General features: G+C 37.6%; 1 protein-coding gene across 2 annotated transcripts in view; it reads right to left on the reverse strand.

Moving 5' to 3' along the window:
• Positions 1–338: 338 nt before the first annotated feature.
• The window catches only part of CPLANE1 (ciliogenesis and planar polarity effector complex subunit 1), a 110,346-nt gene continuing 88,196 nt past the window's right edge, over positions 339–22,488 (reverse strand). The window contains exons 46-53 of one of the 2 annotated variants that reach the window (XM_076007975.1): positions 22,000–22,030; positions 21,365–21,496; positions 17,797–17,962; positions 14,030–14,088; positions 13,405–13,572; positions 11,187–11,311; positions 2,181–2,290; positions 339–832 (exon numbers count right to left, since the gene is read on the reverse strand). In XM_076007975.1, coding sequence (XP_075864090.1) covers positions 695–832; positions 2,181–2,290; positions 11,187–11,311; positions 13,405–13,572; positions 14,030–14,088; positions 17,797–17,962; positions 21,365–21,496; positions 22,000–22,030 — 929 coding nt within the window. In that variant the 3' untranslated portion in view covers positions 339–694. Of the gene's footprint in view, positions 833–2,111; positions 2,291–11,186; positions 11,312–13,404; positions 13,573–14,029; positions 14,089–17,796; positions 17,963–21,364; positions 21,497–21,999; positions 22,031–22,488 lie in introns of both variants that reach the window. The other variant, XM_076007974.1, reaches the window with a different exon arrangement.

The following is a 22,488-nucleotide window of genomic DNA, read 5'->3' on the forward strand; positions in this document are numbered from 1 at the left end:
ATGGAAAAACAACCACCACGTGTACTCACCTTCAAATTGGTATTAACTAATGAACAGTTAAGTGCATATACAGTGATAACATTCATCAGGTGTTGGGCAGATGGGAGGGGGAAGAGAGGATGGGTACATACATACCTAATGGGTGTGGTGCGCACCCGCTGGGGGATGGACATGCTTGAAGCTATGATTCTGGTGGGGCAAAGGCAATATACGTAACCATCTGTACCCCCGTAATATACCGAAATAAAAATAATCAAAAAAAAGAAAAAAAGGATTGTCTTCCTCCCAGGTGCACCCATATTGTTTCTCAAAACTCAACAGAGTAGTAAAAGAGGCAGTGAAATACAAAGTTTTTATTGAAAGCACTTTAAATATGTAAACTTGGCTTGAAAGGTAATTACCACTTTTTAAATTACACTAATTCAAATGCAAAAACATATAATACATCTATAATTAAGTCTTTCCCCATGAAGACAGAGTTATTGAGAAATGTTTATTTTCCCTCTTAAAATGGCGAACCCAGGTAATAATATGGCTACAGGTGGTAAATTCCTATTGCTTCCTTCATTGCTTCTCTCTCTAAAACCCACAAATATTTCAGAACCACATTACTAAGGTGCTGGCCTGTACTTGGAAACAGAATAATATTCAGGTCTTACACGTCCAGGGCACAGTGGACAGACAGGCTCTTGTCCTACACACTGGCCACCATGTCTTCAATGGCATTCCAGTCAAGCTTGCTAAGGATGCTGCCAGTGCTCTCAGAAATGCTGTCCATGCCACCCACCACAAAAGAAGGTTCTGGTTCTTCCTCTTCAGTTTGTGACAAGTCCTACCAAATTAAAAAGATAGTAAGGACATAAACAGAAACTTTTCAAAAGAAGACACTATAATGGCCAGCAAACATAAAAACATGTTTAACATCTCTAATCATTAGGGACATGCAAATCAAAACCACAATGAGATACCACCAGTGAGAATGGCCTTTATCAAAAAGTCCCAAAACAACAAATGCTGCGAGGATGTGGAGAGATAGGAACACTCTGACACTGCTGGTGGGACTGCGAATTAGTACAACTTCTGTGGAAAATAATTTGGAGATACCTCAATGAGCTAAAAATAGAAGTACCATTTGATCCAGCAATAGTACTACGAGGCATCTACCCAAAGGAACATCTGCACTCAAATGTTTATGGCAGCACAACTCACTATTGCAAGGATGTGGAAACAACCCAAGTGCCCTTCAATCCATGAGTAGATTAATAAAATATGGTATATGTATACAATGGAATACTACTCAATTACAAAAAACAACGGTGATCTAGCACCTCTTATATTATCCTGGATAGAGCTTGAGCCCATCCTCTGAAGTGAGGTATCACAAGAATGGAAGAATAAGCACCACATGTACTTGCCATCAATTGGCACTAACCGATCAACACTAAGGTGCTCACGTGGTAGTAATATTCATTGGGGGTTGGGAGGGTAGGGGTGCGTAAACTCACAACCAATGGCTGTGGTGGGTATTGTATGGGAGAAAGGCATGCCTCACATCCTGGCTTGGGTGAGGCAAAGTCATAACGTAACCAAAATGTTTGTACCCCCATAATATCCTGAAATAGGAATAATAATACTAATAAAAAAAAGATAATTGTGGTCCTAGCCCCTATGAAGAAAACAACTGGAACATGAACTAAGCTTTCCAAAGGTCCCAGAGTTGCCCATACATCAAAGGGCTAAAGGTTATGTGAAGGGATCCAGGGCTGTGGTTGCCAGGTACATCTGGATTGACAATGAGCTGAACATCACCTGATAAACAGGATGCTGGCACCATAACTAAGGAGTGGACACAATGGATTTTAATACTTACAGTACAATGAACTGTTCTTATGTTTTTGTTGTTATTTTAGTTAAAAAGAAAATATAAATTCAAGGAGAATTCTGAAAGATAAATGTTGGATAACTTAGCATAAAGGGTAGATGCTTTGAATCTCTATTTCAAACTGACCTAACAATCTTTCAGTATTTCTACATACCCAAAGAAACAAACAAAAGACACTGAAGAACACAGAGCAATCACTAGATAAACTAAAATCTGGAACAGTCCTTACCTGTAGAAGGGAATTGTGACTGTCATGAAGGATTGTACAAATTTCTGAGGGTAATATCCAGGGACTCACCACAGTCTCCTCTCTCTCGTACTCTGTACACGCAGGCTTGGTGTGAGGTATAAGCCCAGCACATCCATGTTTTTTTGTATGCTGCCAACTTCGACATGGAGCATTAGAGCCTGTTAAGGGATAAGAACAAAGCACACATTAGGACTGACTCATTCATCCATTTGTTAATTTACTGTGACTTTTGTCATCAAAGCCAAGGCAATCACATTTTACCTAATATTTAAATCATTAAGTCTGGATGTAGTTCACTTTAGGGTTCTAACAATTTCTGTTCTGTCAGTGTGTGAGGTGGAAATTGAATCTGGCCTTCTTTGAATTTGAAAAGTAATGGTAATTAATCTCTAGGACAAGACTCTAGGGAGGAGAGGCCACAGATATAATAGGATTGTGGAGAAGTCTTGACTTCAAAGATGGGTGAACTCAGAGAGCTAGGTTTTTCTTGCCTTTTATGGAAAATTTTGTGGAAACTTACTAGGAGCAATGTTTTAGGCATCTTCACCTAGGCATCATGCCTATAATCTGCCTTTTTTTTTTTTTTTTTTTTTGAGACAGAGTCTTGCTTTGTTGCCCAGGCTAGAGTGCCATGGCGTCAGCCTAGCTCACAGCAACCTCAAACTCCTGGGCTCAAGCAATCCTCCTGCCTCAGCCTCCCGAGTAGCTGGGACTACAGGCATGCACCACCATGCCCGGCTAATTTTTTCTATGTATATTAGTTGGCCAATTAATTTGTTTCTATTTATAGTAGAGACGGGGGTCTCACTCTTGCTCAGGCTGGCTTCGAACTCCTGACCTCGAGCAATCTGCCCGCCTCGGCCTCCCAGAGTGCTAGGATTACAGGCGTGAGCCACTGCGCTCGGCCATACAATCTGCCTTTGGGCACAGGCGTCAGGGTAAGTGTGACAAGATGTTATCGACCTTTCTTCCTTACTGCATATATCAGTGTTTGTTGAAAACAAACTTTCATTCCAGCTAGTGTCCACAAGCAGCTTAGCAAATCTTTTAACCAATAAAGCTTCTCTACACAAGGCTGTAAGAGGAACGTCCCCTATCTAACACACTTAAATGTTCCAAAGTCAATGCTATAGTATGTTCTACCCCTCACCAAGGTAACCTCCAGAAGAAAGACCCAAGACATGGGGTAAGATGGAAGTAAATACAGGTCCCGATAAGCAGTCATGTGGCTCCCTGAAGAAGGGAAAAAGGTAAAAGTGCAGAACTTTGGGCCCACTAGGCATATTATGACTCTACTAAAGTTCTGTACTTAAAGATGAGGATATCTCTAAAAAATAAACTCACTAAAACAGTAACAGCACACATTTTGGCATTTGGTATGCACTAGGTGTTTTACCTACATTTGGCCCCTTAAACTAACCTACCAGGGTGCCCCCGGGCCTTGTCTCTGGGTCCTCTAACACATCTCAACTCCTCCCAACTGACCTCGTTTAGGTCTATGGCTTTACATATCATCCGCATGTTGACAGCTCTCTCAAACCTGTACCTCCGGCTTGATAGAGCTAACTGCCTTTTTGACACCTTTATTTGGATGTACAATAAACATCTGAACTTTAACCTGTGCAAAACCAAACTGTTAATTTTTGCCCCTAAACTTCCTCATCCCAGGAAATTTCCAGGTAAAATCCACTTGTTCTTCATTCTTCTTTCTTATATATACTACACCCAATCCATCAACAAGTCCTAATTTGGTCTATCTTCAAAATATATGCCGCCCCCCAAAAAAAAATAAATAAAAATTTAAAAAAATACATTAAAAATAAATTAAAAAAGCAAAACATATCCCAAATCTAATGATTTACATTTCCAGTGTTACAAGCCAATACCAAGCAGTCCCTCTCTTCTTATCTGCCTTCTTCTATTCTTTTCCCCCCATATATTCTAAAATATAAATTATGTTGTCTTCCTGCTAAATTTCCTCGAATGGAATCTTAGTGGATCCAGAGTAAAATCCAACTCCTTGCCTTAGCCTACAGTATCTAGCCCTATCTCTGGGCCACTTTTCTACACTGATCTTTTCTGTCATACCAAGTTTGTTTTGTGTATCAGGACTTTGACTGACTATTCCTTCTGCCTGGAACTGCTGTCATACTTTTACATAACCATCTCCTTTCATCATTCAAGATCTTCACTCCAGCATCACCTTCTCAAAGAGACCTTTAACCACTCTTGCTAAAGTAGCTCCACCTAACCAGCCACACTCTCCCTTATTTATGTGCTGCTGTCTGTGTTGTTCATGACTGGTATGTAGTAGGAGCTCAATGGATGGTTGCTGAATTAATACTCTTCATGACAATCATGTGGGGAAAAGTGTTATTGTCCCCATTTTAAAAACAAGGAAAGTGAGGCTTAGAGAGGCTATGTAATTTGCCCAAGATGGTGGAGATGATCTACCCCTAGAACCTGAACTAATGTGTTAACTTTCTACTCTTTAGGGTGAAAGGAGAATAGTACTCAGAGTAGCCCTTAAGATACTCTTCATATCTGTAAGTAAAAGAGGAATGGATCTATTTAATTGGATCCTCAAGGCAGCAGCTTTCTAAAAGCTTCTTCCTGGATTAGTGCCAAAAGGGGGTGGGACACAGCAGTACAAGAGGGCTTAGGGATTTTTCTTTTGACTAGCCCCAAGAGTCTGAAAGAGAACAAAGTTAACATCATGTGGTAGCATCTGACACCTTAACATCCAATTGAGAACTGTGCTCTAGTTGAAAAAGGTTTGACTTTTTTCCTGCCACTTAAAGACATCATTGAGTATCTTTAGATGCCACTGACATGGAACTGAAAGTTCCATGTTAAAATAATTTCAATAAATATTAATAAGAAACAAAGTTTTAAAAGTTTTTTGAAAAAAAATCTAGGAGCAGACAACAGGAATGTACATATGAACACACACTGTGGAAGAAAAGTTAAGTAGTGGATAAAACACAGAAAAAATGAGACTGAAAGAGAAACCAAAAAGTGGATAAGCAATATAAACACAAGAGTAGCTTCCTAGTTGGCAGCACCGTGCTGAAGTTGTTCCTTCTAGTATTCAGGCTATAACAAGAGATTAGCAAATACCAACTAATCCTACTTCATCTCTACTACAATTAATTTGGTAGCTAAGCTTTAGCACTCTTATTTTGTCAAATGAGGATAATTATTGCCATCTAGAAAGAATGACAAAATCAACCCACCACCAAATCTGCTGAAATTAAGGTTAACAGTCCTACATTTCAGGATAAACCTTCCCCTGTGGGGTATCTACAAATCTTGAGAGGTTATCACTGGCTTTCTTTCATCTTGCTTTACCCAGGGATGGCTGTGTAATTTCCTTCTCTTCAGATCATAATGCATTTCTCTAGGATTTATTTGGGATATCTAATCTTGAGATAAAAATACGATATGAGAAAAATTCTATGCAACTGAGCATATGTAAAGCCTTTTAAAGGTAGGGTATTCCTGCCCCAGTGTGGATGATAATAGCTTTCTCAGGTGAAAGAAAGATGAGTGATGTATCAGGAAGAAACACCACACTAGAAACTGAGCTGGCAAGTACAGTGGCTTCCCTCAGAGAGGAAGTGCTCTTTTTCTGTAGGGCAGCAGTTACTGCCCCTCAGTTTCTTCACAACATATTGCCAAACAATCTACATAGTCTAGCCTGAGAAATTTGAAACTGAATAAAACTAAACCCATTACCTCCCCCACCCCAAAAAGGAAACCCTGCTCCTCCTCTTGCCCTACTTGTGGCAATTAGGGGGCCACAGTCTAGCTAAGTATTTAAGCTAGAAACCTAGAGCCATATACAATTTCTTGGACAATAACTGAGGGCTTTCTTGGAGAAAGCCTCATGTTAGATCATAATCCACTTGAAAAAAACAAAATCCTGGATCTCTAGAGCTTTCAAAAATAATAATATAAATGTATATATAATTTCAACTGTTTTGGAGGGCAGCATTGTATTTTGGAGCATTTTATCTGTTGAATTAGATACTGCTAGATATTTGCTTAGAAAAGAATAAAAAAGCTATTTAGCACTCTAAACTAGAAAATATTTTACAGAAGATTAAAATAAGAGAGACTTTGAAAGAAGGAAAAAAAAACTAGCTTGGTATTATAAAATTAAAAGCACAGGAAATGATGCTTGTAGGATTTAAATTAATCCTAATTACTAGAAGCCTGAGTTTTAATTCATACATGGAGGAAAGAATAGAAAAAGAACAAAATACACCTTCTAGAAAATATATCCATTGACATTAAAAACTTGATAAATGAGTTAAATAGCAGATTAGATACAGCTGAAGAGAGATGTGGTAAACTGAAAGATGGATCTTCAAAGGAGGTAGCAGTGGGGAAAGGAGTAGCAGGACTAGGCTAATTACTTCACATTTCTCATCATTTTTTTGAGACAGAGTCTCACTTTGTTGCCCAGGCTAGAGTGAGTGCCGTGGCGTCAGCCTGGCTCACAGCAACCTCAATCTCCGGGGCTCAGCAATCCTACTGCCTCAGACTCCCAAGTAGCTGGGACTACAGGCATGCACCACCATGCCCGGCTAATTTTTTGTATATATATATTTTTTAGTTGGTCAATTAATTTATTTCTATTTTTGGTAGAGACGGGGTCTCGCTCAGGCTGGTTTCGAACTCCTGACCTTGAGCAATCCGCCTGGCTCGGCCTCCCAAAGTGCTAGGATTACAGGCGTGAGCCACCACGCCCAGCCCTCATCATTTTAATAGTACATATAAATTAGTGCTTTCTCTTCACCATTATCCCTATCAGATTTAGTCCTTTTCTTTAAATGGTGATAACTCCACAGACCTCATTGGATATATTTGAGGATTAAGTGAGATAATGCACATAAGGTGTTAACACAATGCTTGGCATAGAGTAAGTGTTCTATAGCTGTTAGCTACTGTATTTATTGTTCTAGGGAGATCTGAGCAGGTCACTTAACTTCTCTAAGCTTCAGTTTCCTTAGCTGTGATATGGAGATAATAGCTGCCCTGCCTCCTTACCAGGGTTGTTACATACATCCTCACTATTATAATCTATTTCATAGGTGGGAACATTAAGGCTTACATAAATGGGTTAGAAATTTGCTCAAGGTTACGGAGTAATTGGTGAACTAGGATTCCAAAAAGCAATCCAAAGTCTTGTCTCTGAACCACTGTAGTACACAGCCATACCTTTCATTCTGAAGGCTATTTTGAAATTCTAAGAGTGATTTATGATTTTTTAAAATGTGGTATTAAATTTAAGAACTTCCTATTCTTTATCCTTTACCTTTTTGGAAGGTAACTGGAGACTGCACAACCTTTCTCACTGCTGCTCCATCAGCTTTTTTTTATATGGTAAAAGTGGAAGTTCCTATACACATAACTTTTTTAACCTTCTGTATGTATCCATGATTTTTCACATATCATATTGTAAGTTGAGGACAGAAATGTTCTCCTGATCAGCTCTGACTCTGCTAACCAAGCTTTCCTTACAGCAAGGCCTAGGAAATGTGGATTATTTGAACAAAGAGGCCAGGCTCGTGGCTCACGCCTATAATCCTAGCACTCTGGGAGGCTGAGGCAAAAGGATTGCTTGAGGCCAGGAGTTCAAGACCAGCCTAAGCAAGAGCGAGACACCGGTCTCTACAAAAAAACATGGAAAAACTCGGCCAGGCATGGTGGTACATGCCTATAGTCCCAGCTACTTGGGAGGCTGAGCAGGAGGATCACTTCAGCCCAGGAGTTTGAGGTTGTAGTGAGCTATGATGACACCTCTGTACTCGGGCGACAGAGCAAGACCCTGTCTCAAAAAAAAAAAAAAAAAAGAATATGGATATGTGAACAAAGAAAACAAAAGTACAGAGGAAGGGAAAACTCTACTTTGAGACTTGGTATCCTTAGAGTACAACCATGGTACTTTTTCAAGTGGCAAATGTGTTTTGACAAAATCTCTGGCAACTGGAAAAGCCAGGGACATAATAAGCCTACTAGCAGTAAACACCTAGAAAAAATGCCAAATTAAATTTTATCAAGAGGATGATTAAATAAGGTTTCCTAAACTCAAAGGTTAATAGCAACCACTTACTCTCTATGTTATGCAAAATGTTTTACTTATAATCCTCAACAACTTTATGAGGTAGGTTTTAAATAACCTATCTGATGGCACAAAGTAAGCAGCAGAGCTAGGATATGAACCTAGGTCTGGATGATTCTAAAACCTAAACCTTTCTTTTCTTACACCTATGATGCCTCTTGGTTACCAATCGTATGAGTTTTATATTGTTTTTGATAGAACTGAGCACAATTAAGCAAATAAAGGACTGCTAACAGTTTGCAAGCAGCACTGAAGAAGTTAGCCAGAAACCGCATACTGCTTTTCCAGATAAATAGCAACATATAGTCAAACTCACAAGTGTGTCCAGAAAAACAGTTCTTTTACAGATAAATGTCAGGGAATTTTAAAATCTTGATGGAGCCTCACCTCCCCATGCATACAATGACTGAACTTGTCCTCTTTGAGTTCAGGTTATCCGTCTCCTTGACTAGGAAAAGACCTGGGATCAGTCATGTCTGAGTTTCTCCCCTATTCCAACCCAGTACTGGGGGGGGCAAACTTTCAAATGCAGGTGAAATGTTTGGGTTCTGGGCGTGTAGAGGCCACAAGAACAAGGGAAGCCAGAGCCTGCACTACTGAGGCAATCAGAGAAGTTGGTGTATCCATAAGTCACTCAAGTTGCCTCTTAATTTTTTTTTTTTTTTTTTTTTTTTTTGAGACAGAGTCTCGCTATGTTGCCCAGGCTAGAGTGAGTGCCATGGCGTCAGCCTAGCTCACAGCAACCTCAAACTCCTGGGCTCGAGCGATCCTTCTGCCTCAGCCTCCCAAGTAGCTGGGACTACAGGCATGCGCCACCATGCCCGGCTAATTTTTTATATATATATCAGTTGGCCAATTAATTTCTTTGTATTTATAGTAGAGACGGGGTCTCGCTCTTGCTCAGGCTGGTTTTGAACTCCTAACCTTGAGCAATCCGCCCGCCTCAGCCTCCCAAGAGCTAGGATTACAGGCGTGAGCCACCGCGCTCGGCTCAAGTTGCCTCTTTATGCCTTAATGGTCTAGGGAAGCTAAGTGACAGCTTAGCTATAAAGCCAGGTATATGGTATTGTTCTCTGACATGGTATACTATACTATACATGGATACTATAATATCCACACATTAATATCCTTAAAAATAATTTGTCTACAAATAGCTGTTTTTAGGCAAAAGTTAATAAAATCCAATTATTCAAGTGTTTCTCATTTGTTCAGTGTGAGAAGTAACACAAAAATTAGTAGGAGAATGTCGCTATGCCCAAAGAATTTAATCTAGTATGGGGCATAAAAAATATGAGTCATTACAACATCAGACCTGTTGTTGTAGTGCTGAAGCTTGAAAGAAGGGCATAGACGTGGTTAAGGGATCAACGACAAAAAAATCACTGCGTTAGCCACCGTTTATCTATAATATTCACAGAAACCTTGCAAGTTAAGTATTACCCTCAATTTAGAAATGAGAATGTAGAACTTAAAACTGATTATATATCAGGTTAGAAGAACTAAAGAATGAAGATTAGGGATGTCTTCAAAGACACAGAAGTGAGACTTTCAAAGTGTAAGGGAGAATTGCAACTGAGGAAAGGAAGCACAAAACCATGGCACGTAGTTGGAAAACAAGCTGTTTTGCGGCATAGATTATACAGGAAAAGGAGGCTCAGAGGCAGAAGGGGAACACACAGAGGATGCCCTGAATGCCTGGTAGTGGGTCTAAATGTATCTGCGTGGGTGTGAGAGTTACTAAGGGCCTTTTGGCCAAACAGTAGCAGGAAAAACTTGTCAAGTGTAATCCAGCAAGGGCAGGTGAGACGAGAAGGATGGACTGTGGCTACAACAGTCAAAGTGCGAGGTAAAAATAAAGGCCTGAAATTGGACAGATACAAGAGAAAGACATATTTTCATATAATTCAAGCCTTTTTCATCAGATATTAAGAAACCATGGTTCAGGTTTTTAAAACTTGGCAATTTTAGATATTCTTTTGTTTAATTTTGGCCAATGTATCAGGTGTAAAATAAAATTTACAAAACAAAAGAAAGCATGGTTTACTCTTTTGAAATTTTAATTTAAGAGCAGTATTTTCTTTTGTAATCAAACACCAAGAGTTAACCAAACTTGGATTTTATCTAAAGGATTGGAATTTCTGGAAGTTTCAATTTTCTACATTGAATCAGCATACTGAAGTGTTGGTTCTAAGTAATCCAGCCTGAGATTAAATTCTGGCTCTACCACTTCCTAGCTATCTGATCTTAGACAGTTATTTAAGCTTTCTCTGCCGTGGTTTCCTCATTGTTAAAATGGGAACATAATAGCACCTATCTCAAAAGGTTGTAATTAAAGAGCTTAAACAGAATCTGGCATATAAGTTAGTTATTGCTATACATTTTTTATTGCATACATTTATGTCAGCTATTATGCATTTTTAATTTATAATCATTTTATAAATAACTATATTTTACTTTAGTAATCAAAATGCAAATATAGCAAAATTAACTAAAGAAAGTCTGGCAATAAATATATATCTTCAAATGTGGAAAAGATTGTTTAATGGGTAAAAACATGATATTATTTCAATCTGAGCTTCTTAGCATTCCTCTTCTGTGATATATCCATTCTGCAATCTATCAGAACTTGATTTGTATAAATATCTACATCTTTAGCCAGACATAAAAAAGAAACAGACCCCTGAATAAGTTATATCTAATTCACTGACTTCAAATTCTAAAGGCCATTAGGTTAAAAAGATTCCTAGGGCCTTTTTATTTCAAAGCAACAAAAATCTCAGTACAGCCAAGTCTTTATCAATCCTTTGTATTCTGTTGAAATAAGAATTCCTTTTTTACTAAGATTTACAGCTTTTACTAATGAAAACACAACTTTAAAGGAATAGGTGCAAATCACACGAGATAAAAAAGCTTTAAAGTCTTACCACGTGATGAAGGTGAGCCTTGAGGTTGCCCAAAAGGTTTTCCCTTATGGGTACAACTTGGTTTGGATATATATTTGACTTTTCTAGGTCGATTTAATGGACAGTTGTGACCATGTTGATTCTCTCTAAAACAGAAATTACATAAATTATTATATCCTTAGAATCTTATATCAGTGATACACTTTAATATTTTAAAAAGCTCAAATTAAGCTGGGCTTAGTGGTGTACACCTGTAGTCCCAGCTACTGGGGAGGCTGATGTGGGAGGATTGCTTGATCCTAGGAGTTTGGGGCTGTAGTGTGCTGTGACTGCACCTGACTGCCACTGTACTCCAGCCTAGGTAACTTAATGAGACCCTATCTGAAAGGAAAGGAAAGGAAAAAGGAAAAAGGAGAAAGGAAAGGAAAAAGGAGAAAGGGAAGGAAAAAGGAGAAAGCAGAGGAGAGAGGAGAGGAGAAGAAAGGAAAGGAAGCATTTCTACAATATAATACCACTTTACCCCAATTAGAATGGCCATTATCAAAAAATCAGAAAACCAAAGATGTTGGTGTGGATGTGGTAAAAAAGAACCCTTAAACACTGTTGGTGGAACTGTAAATTATTACAACCTCTATGGAAAACAGCATGGAGATGCCTCAAAGACTAAAAGGAGATCCCCCATTCAAACCAGCAATCCCACCACTGGGCATCTACCTAAAGGAAATGAAGTTATTTTACAAAAAAGACACTCGTATCTGTATGTTTATTGCAGCACAATTCACAATAGTAAAGATATGGAATCAACCTAAGTGCCCATCAACGGATGAGTGGATAAGGAAAATGTAGCATGTGTGTACTTACATGTACATACATGCACACATATACACACATACAGGGAGTACTACGCAGCCATAGAAAGGAATGAAATAATATTTTTTGCAGCAACTTGGACAGGACTGGAGACCACCATCTTAAATAAGTACTCCAGGAATGGAAAAACAAACACCACATGTTCTCACTTATAAGTGGGAAGTAAATGATGGGAATGCACGGCTATAAAGTGGTATAATGGACACTGAGAACTAAGGAGCGGGTAAGGGATAAAAATTTACATATCAGGTACAATGTACACTATTCTCTTGATGGGTACACTAAAAGTCCTGACTTCAACATGGTACAATGCATACATGTAACAAAACACATTTAATCTATTGACATAAAAAATAGCCTAAATTATAGCCCAGATTAATACATTTACTTGACACTGCTTATTCTGTACTTCAGTGATACATTTAATATATAATAATCCTCAATAAATTATTCTATTTCATATCTCAAATCTTGTTTTTACCACAGAGATTGTTTGTGGTTACCTCTCTACCCATTTTGAATTATCCATATATTTGGAAGTCATTTATATATTTAATTCCCTGCTTTGTCCTAGAAAAGACTTAAGGGGAATCTCTGGTATTTTAAGTAAACTCAAAACTACACATACAAGTAATCTGACTACTTCTTGGTTTGTGTTGGTAGGATTTCCTCCAGACTCTGAAATTATACATTGATTATAATTCTAATCACTTATTTTGCCAAAGGTGGTACTTTTAAACAACACTCTACTGCTAACTCATGTTCCCCTTATGTATTACCAACAGATAACATTTTGCATGTTTGTTTGCCATATATAAGAAATTTTATTCTTGGGCACATTTCTTCAGCATTCTATGTTTCATTAATTACTGCCTAATGAACTCATATCCAAGTCCTCTGCAGGTGATGAAGGTGAAATACATAATAATATTTACAAGTGAATGAGCATAACTGGGTAGGGGATGGGTAGCAGAAGGAGAATCGATGGGGACTGGCTGTTTCTGCAAGAGTGACTATGCCAAGTGGAGAAACAAGGAGAGCAGTTACAAGGCAAATTCCAGAAGCAAATATTAACCAAACACTAAGGCAAAGGAAACAGGACTCAACAGATATCAAATTTCATATTTCAGGTATACTGAAGTGCTTTGCTAGCTTAGTTAGAAATTTGGTACTATTTTTACCTTTTTCCTTGATGATTCTATCAACATATACAGACCTAATTATGGGGCTATTTTTTCTTCACTTTATCATCATAACTCTAAGCAGGGTAGATGCAAATACACTGAACTTGGGTCACAAAAGTGCTGCATTTCTTCTTATTAGGCCTGACATGATGTTGCCAAATAATATATGCCAACCCGTGGCTTACCCTCTTGGAGAAGGGCAGTGTTGCCATCTGGACAGTTGAGTAGTGCTGAGTTTGTTAGGCAATGGTTTCGGTGCAATTGTTGGTAGTTGTGCTGATTCAGACAATAGCTCATTCATCAGACCATATGCTTGTGAGATTCGACGACTAAAGTTTTCAGAGAGCTGCAATCTTTAGAAAAAGAATTAAAGATTATTTACTAAAAGAGTCACTTTCAGCTTATATCTCTCGATGGAAGATGATGTTTCAAGACACCTAGAATTTGTTTTCAATGCTTTTCAAATTCTTCTGTTCATCAGATTTCTGAAAATAATTAGGTGGTATTATTAAAGGTATTTGTAGTTCTAGCCTTTGGAATATTTCCCAAATGCACGTACATATTTGGGTTAGGAAAGGGAGGAGAATAGCAGAAATAAAAATCATAAAAATTGAATGAAACAAATAATATTTGAAAACAAATTCCTAAAAAGCAAGTGAGTCTCATTATTTTCCTGGCAGTGGTATCTCTCATAATTTTCTGTTTATCAACAAAAAAGAGACTACTGTGAAAACAGAATTCCTAAGGCTTTATCTATGTCTAGGATAAGCAAGCTAGCGAGAATACTCAGGGTATAGCTACAAAACTCACCTGTCTTTTTCATGCTTCCTCTTTTGTCTCAGTCTGAGTTCCCTTGAAGTCATGTAAAACTGCAAAAGAAATATCCAGTTAATTCATTATTGTTCAATACAAATAATTAAACCATTAGACATAATTCTGCTATTATAGAAAGCAGTACAAAATACTGTCATATTTGATGAATCTTTCCACCCTAGCACAAAACATGAATATGTTAAATTAAGCATCATGCAATTAAAGTAAAATCCAATTTAATAAATGGAATGCAAAATTTATAAAGTATCCCAAAAGTCTCCATACAAAGGAAGAATTCTGTAATGAATGAATATTTTGTAAATAAAGGTACATTTAGCTACAATTTCCCATTTTCCCTAAATATGGTTTTGGGACACCCTGTATTTTACTAGTTGAATCAATATATTTTCTCAAAGGGGAGAACCTTATTAGCTTTGCTTAAAATGGAAAACAGGAACATGTTAGGAATGAAAACACCTATATTCTGTACTCAATCTTGTGATTAATCTCACTAAGAGCTTTGTTAATAAAGCAGAAATTGAGTCATCAGCATTTACAATCATCATTCTGATGTTTTAAAATGTTCATCCAAAACCTGATGCAGTGAGTTCATTGTGACTTGTAAACTCTTCAAAATTTATGTACCAGAAGGCAAACAACAAATGACACACACATCTTATCCCAAAACATTAAGAATTATTGTCATGAGTTACATGTGAGATTAAATCTTTTCATACACAATGATATATATATAAATTGGCACACAGAAGTGAATTTACTTTCTCGAGATCCTATAGAGAAGTAGTCAGTAACAAATTAAAGCTCTTTTTGATATATGATAGAAATTCAAATGAAATTTTTAATTACATTAATCCATCACTAATGCCATCTTTTTACCTAAATAGATGTTAAAAATAAAGAAACAAGTGTTTGCAATCTTGAATGAGATGTCACAAAGTCTATGAACTAAGGAGTCTTATGCCTTATGCCCTCTGAGTTAATTTATTTTAAATCCGGATATAGGATAACCATCTTGGGTATTTACGTCATTGGCAGGAAAGGCAATGTCTGAACCCATTCTTCACAGGAGGTTACACACACACATACACACATGCTTACATACATGCATGCACTTTAAGATTCTAGTTATGTCCAACTGTTAGAGATGCTGTTAAGAATTAAATAAAAAATAAAAAAATAAAAAAATAAAAAAAAAAAAGATTCTAGTTATGTACCTCAGTATCCATGAGGGTCACTACCATGTCTCCACAGCTATCAAGAAAATGCTATATTAAACACCAATATGCTCTTTTCAGAGGCAGGTAAGTAAATTACACACTTTAAATAATAGTTCACCTACTTTTGTACTACCTGTTTTTTTTTTTGTTTTTTTTTTTTTTGACAGATTCTCACTCTGTTGCCTGGGCTAGAGTGCCGTGGCGTCAGCCTAGCTCACAGCAACCTCAAACTCCTGAGCTCAAGCGATCCTTCTGCCTCAGCCTCCCGAGTAGCTGGGACTACAGGCATGCGCCACCATGCCTGGCGAATTTTTTCTATATATTTTTAGTTGGACAATTAATTTCTTTCTATTTTTAGTAGAGACGGGGTCTCGCTCTTGCTCAGGCTGGCTTTGAACTCCTGATCTCGAGCAATCCTCCCACCTCAGCCTCCCAGAGTGCTAGGACTACAGGCTTGAGCCACTGCACCCAGCTCTACATGGTGTTTAAATGGGACAGCCTTATTTGGAAAATTCACATAAAGAATTTGTTCTCCTAATGATGCTGAAAAAATGAAGAGCTATTATATTAACAATTTATTTTACTTCTGATTACAAAGTAAAAGATAAACTGTAACCTAAATGTATTTTCATACTATTGTGACTATTAAAGTAAGACTGCTTTGTTTCACTGTTTGAAGAAAACTGCTCTTGAGCTAGCCATGGTGATGTCAATATTCAGGAGTAAGTAAATACATGCTGACAGTTTAAAAGGCTGTATTAAAAAAAAAAAAAATCACACACAGACAGAAGTGCCACTGTTCTGCTGGTACATGATTGGACCATAGTTTTTGGTTTTTTTTTTCTGTATTCACTGTAAACTTATGGATAGAAAACTGAGTTTTAAAAATGGCTTTAATACACGGTTATTTCAACTGCCACTAACTCTCAATGAAAATTAAAGGAACACTTCCAATTGATCACCCAGTCACTCAACCTCCTCTTCTTAAAATGCCAGAGCCATAATTAGCCTGGGGGAGAAAAAACTATTTATGATAGTTCAAGAGAACATAGTTCAATTCTCATCAATCAAGCACAATATCCTGATACATTTTAAGGTAATTTCTTAACTTTTCCTGACTTAAAATGATGATTTTTCTATCTGCCAAATAAGAAACATCCAAAGTATTAGGTCACTAAGTATGAAATATCTGATTTCTGTAAGTGCTAAGTATGACAGTTGATATCTCTGACATTTTCACTTTGACACTTGTTTTATTTTTATTGTGAAGGTACATCCTCATTATTTCAAACCCATGGTTTCTGGCTTGTGATTATCTTTCAATTTCTTTTAGACCAACTTTTGTAAATGTATAGATAAGCAAAAAATCATGTTACTCTTGAATATGAGTTCCATTGTGGAACCAATACTGCACAGACAGTTCAAAGTATCAGTGAAGTGTTTCAGAAGGATGTGGCTAATGAACACATAGTACATGGATGGTTCCAGAAGTTCCATTCTGGTGATTTTAATCTTGAAAATGAGCCACGTGGGCAACCTGGGAACAAGGTGGGTAATGATGAGCCAAAAGCTGTAACAGAAGCAAATCCATCTTAACCTATCCATAAATTAGCATCAGGTTTCATTTTCCTATTCCAACAATACTGGACCACTGTAACAAATCAGCTAGGTAAAGAACTGGATAGGTGGGTACCTTATGATTTAAATGACTGTCAGAAAAGAAACAGCAAAGAAAGGTAAGCTTTGAGACAGTCATGACATAAAGGTATACCATTTCTATGCTGTATTGTTATGTATGATGAAAAATGGATTCTTTCTGACAATTGCAAGCATTTGGCACAATGGTTAGATAAAGATGAAGTGCCGGAACACAGTCCAAAACCAAATATTCATCAAAAAAGGTTAATGGTGTCTGTTTGCTGGTCCAGCACTGGTATTCTCCACTACAGATTCATGAAATCTGGTCAATCGATTACATTGGATGTCTACTGCAACCAACTGGATGAAATGATGAGGATGCTTGGGATTAAGCAGCTGAGATTACACAATAGAGACAGGCCAATCTTCTTGCAAGACCACATGTTGCAAAACAAACAAACAAAAAAACACTGCTCAAACTACAGAGACTGGCCTTGGAAACACTGTCATTCACCATATTCAGTAGACCTTGCACCAACTGACTACCACTTCTTAAAGGCTCTGGACCACTTTTTGCAAGGAAAAATATTCAATTCTCAACAGGCTATGGAAAACACTTTCGTAATATTATCACTACTTGCTCTCTAGGCTTCTTTGCTGCTGGCATAAACAAGCTACTGTTAGGATGGCAAATCTGTGTCCACTGTTTAGGCTCATACTTTGATTAACTATACTACTTCTTGTTTGAGATATAATAAACTACACTTTTGATTTGAAATTAGACATTTCGTATTTAATGACCTAATATGTTAACCTTTTTCTCAAATATTTGCCAGGAAAAAACTACACATATTCTGTGATCATTCCATTACCATACTGCAGACTTACTGGATTGCTTCTAGGGCAGAAAGGATTATGTTCTTGCTCTCTCTTTTCAGCCAGCTCCTTTAGATACTCTGCCGTTCTTTCTTTTTGTTTTCTTTTCATCCATACTTGAATCTCTCTTCTCTCCTTCTCAGTTCTTTGTGGATGTCTGCCAGAAGAATGCTTAATTCTGGGGAATTTAATAAGCAAGGCATCATTTGCCTTAAATTTGTTGTGCAGGTAAGAAATATCATGACTAAATACTATTCATTTGGAAAGATTTTGCTCCATCTTGAAAGTCGTATACACTTATGATCTTTAGTCAACTCACTCCAATCTTTCCTTGAAATCCACTGAAAATGGTCTCAAAGTTCACGAACAACTTCTTAATATCATTTGCTTTAAACCTACAGTCCCCAACTCCTAGGCCATGGACTGTCCACGGCCTGTTAGGAACTGGGCTGCACAGCAGGAGATGAGCAGCGGGCAAGCAAGTGAAGCTTCATCTGTATTTACAGCTGCTCCCCATCACTTGCATCACCACATCTGCTCCGCCTCCTGTCAGATCAGCGGGGGCATCGGATTCTCACAGGAGTGAGAACCCTACGGTAAATGGCGCATGCAAGGGACCTGAGTTGCATGCTCCTTATGAGAATCTAATGCCTGATGATCTGAGGTGGAGCTGAGGTGGTGATGCTAGTGCTGGGGAGCAGCTGCAAATACAGATTGTCATTAGCAGAGAGGTTTGACTGCATAATAAATGCAATGCACTTGAATCGTCCCGAAACCATCTCCCCCAAATTCACCCCCGGTCTGTGGAAAAATTGTCTTCCATGAAACCAGTCCCTGGTGTGAAAAAGGTTGAGGACTGCTGCTTTAAACTCTTTCCCCTTTTTCTTTTAACTCTATCTTACCTGGGTCTTTTCCTAATTCTCAAAACACTATGTAGTTTCCTATATTGTCTCCTTTCTTTTCTCCTTACCACTTTGATATTAATGTCTTAAAGGTTCCATTTTAGATTTCTTTATAATTTATTCCCTGAACTATCTCAATAACTTTCAAAACTTATAATACAGAGATGACTTCAACTGCTGCCCTTCTGGATCTAACCCCATCTAGCCCTTACACATGGGGCTATTTCCAGTGAAAGCCCTATTGCTGACTTGGCTCCTATTTCCAGTGAAAGTCCTTTGCTGACTCCCATACTACTCATAGAAAGACTGAACTCAGTGAGTGCCTCTTGTCCCCACCCCCAGACCCCTGCCATATTTCCCATGGTCTGGCCCAACCTGATGACTAAGCATGGCAGGAACACTGCAGCAGGCCCATTCCTGCAAGACAGAGGTGATACACCGGGTGATTTTGGCTCAAGGTCTTACACTGACCTGGCTGAAATAGTCTTAGAAGAATGTACCACACTCTGTCTTCCAACCCTCTTCCTTTCCCTGTCTCTGTCACAGAGGCCTCATACCAATATTGTAGTCTGATGCTTCTCCTCGCTTCTGTTTTTTTCTTTTTCTTATTCCTCTCACAGGTACTTCCACTACCCTCAATAAATTTCTTGTATATCTAATCTCATCTTGGCTTCTTCTTGGAGGATCCAAACTAATGCAAGTGATACTAGGAGTGGTCTGAGAAAACCGGTGGTGCAAGATGGAGATTTGGGGCAGATGCATCACCCGGTGGGTGAAGAAGACACCATCCTACATGGAAGGTGGGTCACAAATACAAACAATGTGGTTTATTCTGAACACCTGCTTTCCTTCTGGAAGTCTGGAATCTTGGTACATGTCAGGCAACACCCCCAAGTAAAACCCTGTGCACTGAGTCTCTAATGAGCTTGCCTGGTAGACAGCATTTCATATGTGTTGTCACAATTTGTTGCTGCAGGAATTAAGTGTGTTCTGTGTGATCCCACTGAGAAAGGATTCTTGGGAGCTTCTGCCTGATTTCCCTTGGAATTTACTCCATGTACATTTTTCCTTTGCTGATATTGCTTTGAATCTTTTTGCGGTGCTAAATTCTAGCCATCAATATGACTATATGCCAAGTTCTGTGAGTCCTCCTAGTGAACCACTGAACCTGGGGGTGATCTCAGGGATCACCAGCACAGAATCAGACCCATATCAGCATTGCAGTATGAAGCTGTCCCCACTTTGTATGGCATCTTTCCCCCTTCCCTCCAATTTATTTGCCTTTTCTCTAAATAAATCTCTTGCTTGTCAAAATCCTATGTGCTTCTCAGAGGACTTAAATCTAATGTACCAATGAATACTACCAACAAAACGTTCTCCTGGCGCCTTATACCTAAAACTGCATTCTCTATCTTGCTAAAGAAATCATTATCAACTCCGTCATCCAAGTAGAAAAGCTGTCATTCTCACCTCCTGAGAGCCTCACAGCTATTGCGCTATACTCTCCCTTCTAATTCACCTCATCTCTAGACTACTGAAGCAAGACTTCTAACTGGCTCCTATTTTCAGTAAAAGTCCTTTGCTGACTCCCATACTCCTCATAGAAAGACTGAGCTCAATGAGTGCCTCTTGTCCCCGCCCATTTTGTCGTACTTTCCCCTTCTAATGCACAAACTCTAGCCATATCTAATTCCTTGTTTGTGACTGCCATTCACATCTTCGTGTATTATCTTCTCTCTGCTTAGAACACCTTTTCTCCCAATTATCCAATTATCAGCCACATGAATTCTACTGATCCTTTTAGATATGGTTCAAATCCAGAACTAGTGTAGCTGCCTTCTTTAGCTGACTCTCTTCCTCTGAGCTCCCACAGCACTGATATAACTTGGTCTTACAGTCTATCTCCAAGAGCAGAAACCATATTTAATTTTTATTCTAATTCTTGACATTTAATAGACTATTGTTGATAACATGATAATTAACTTAAAAAACAACTGAAGGTAACTAAATGTGTTTAGCTTAGGAAGTTAGAGTTTACATGGTCTTGATACAAGGTCATATATAATATAGCAGATAAATTCCACTAATTAAACAGAAATAGTATTTTTAATTTTTTTTGGCATACTATTTCCTGCCAACAGTTTTGTAAGTTTAAGTATACACTGCATTTTCACTGAGGTAGTAAGTGGAAGTGAACTAGGAAATAAAGAAGTACAGCTGCTATTTGTAAGGCGGACTATGTTATATAAACAAACCAAGAGTATATGTATCATGAGGAAGCATCAGTAGAAGAGTCAGCCTTCATTCTATCAGGGACCAGTTCCTGACACAGGAAGATTGTAAAGAAACATTTTAACCTAATGCTCCAAGGAAATGCTATTTAAATGTATTCTAAGGGTTAATATTTAGGGTAAAGTGCCAGGAACTACATCATTAATTAATTCTAATAAGAGATAGGACTAAAGGCATGTTGGATTTAGAGTGAAGACACCTTGGGAAAACTCACAGGATACAGATATATACTATAGTTGTTGGGGAAGAGGGAGAAATGACACATACACATCACAAAATGTATTTAGGCACACAAAAAAATCTATTTTAAGCTTCCATAAAAATCATTATCAAAATACCGCCAAATTTGAACATTCGTGAACCATAAACATTATAAATGGGATTACCTGGACATATTCCTAGCTTGTTGTTCTGTTAAGCCAAGCTCTTCACTGGAAATTCCATCTTTAGTTATAAGGTCATCAATAATGTCTGCAATATCAGTCAATCCAGTCATCTGGAGTGGATCTTCTGAAACACTTCATTTGTAAATGTAATTTGAGAAGTATAAATCAGTATCTACAACTTACTTAGATTAAGCAAAAATGAACATGTAATAAATGAATACAAAATAATAAACATATATTTAGTGTTCCTTCTATTTCTGTAATCCTAGTAACTCCCAGTGGAAAAACCTAACCACTGATAATTAATGACTTAAGTAGGTTCTCTTAAAAAAGCAAATATAAGGCCCATGAGAAAACCTCAACAGGTCCTGCCTGCTGAAATTTAATACATATTTAGTAAAAGATAATGTAGCAATGATAGCCTATTGTATTTTAATTACCTGTACTAAACAGTAAGGGATATAATAATCTTCAATTTCTTAAAACATCCTATTCCCAGTGGAAACTTACTGTATTCCTTCACACCATGAAATGATGGACAGTGTAAAAGTTCACACACATGTGAACAACAAAATTTCCAGAACACATATTTATACCCAACTTTAAGTGAAACTAAATTTACTCAAGATATTTACCTCTCAAATAATTCATCACTGTTATTCATACCTTTAAATAAAAAAGAAACATTATTATTAATAAAAACTTCAAGTCATTTTTTTTACTTTAAATTATTGATCTGACTTAGAAATTACATAACCAGAAATTAAATATTTTTAAACCTCCAAATTGGTTTAAACATACTCTTGAATATGCTATTTGGTATCAAATATTATCTACATTTTAAGATAATTTCATTTCTAGCCCAAGTATTCTGTATAATATCCTTTAAAAGGTACAACTCTGCTTAGTACACTGTTTAGAGTACTAGAGTACAATTAACTTTATATAAAAACAAACAAAAAACTTCTGGTCATCTAAAAGCAATACATTTTAGAAAATATCTAATTTAAATCCAAGAGCCCATTTACTTGTAAGATCATGACCCAAAGAATGATTTTTAAGCTTTGTTCAGTATTAACTACATGTCTTCAAAGCAAAAAACTTACTTTATTCAATCTTCTATA

The sequence above is a fragment of the Microcebus murinus genome, chromosome 11 (assembly GCF_040939455.1).
Source record: "Microcebus murinus isolate Inina chromosome 11, M.murinus_Inina_mat1.0, whole genome shotgun sequence".
NCBI classification, from domain to species: Eukaryota; Metazoa; Chordata; class Mammalia; order Primates; family Cheirogaleidae; genus Microcebus; species Microcebus murinus.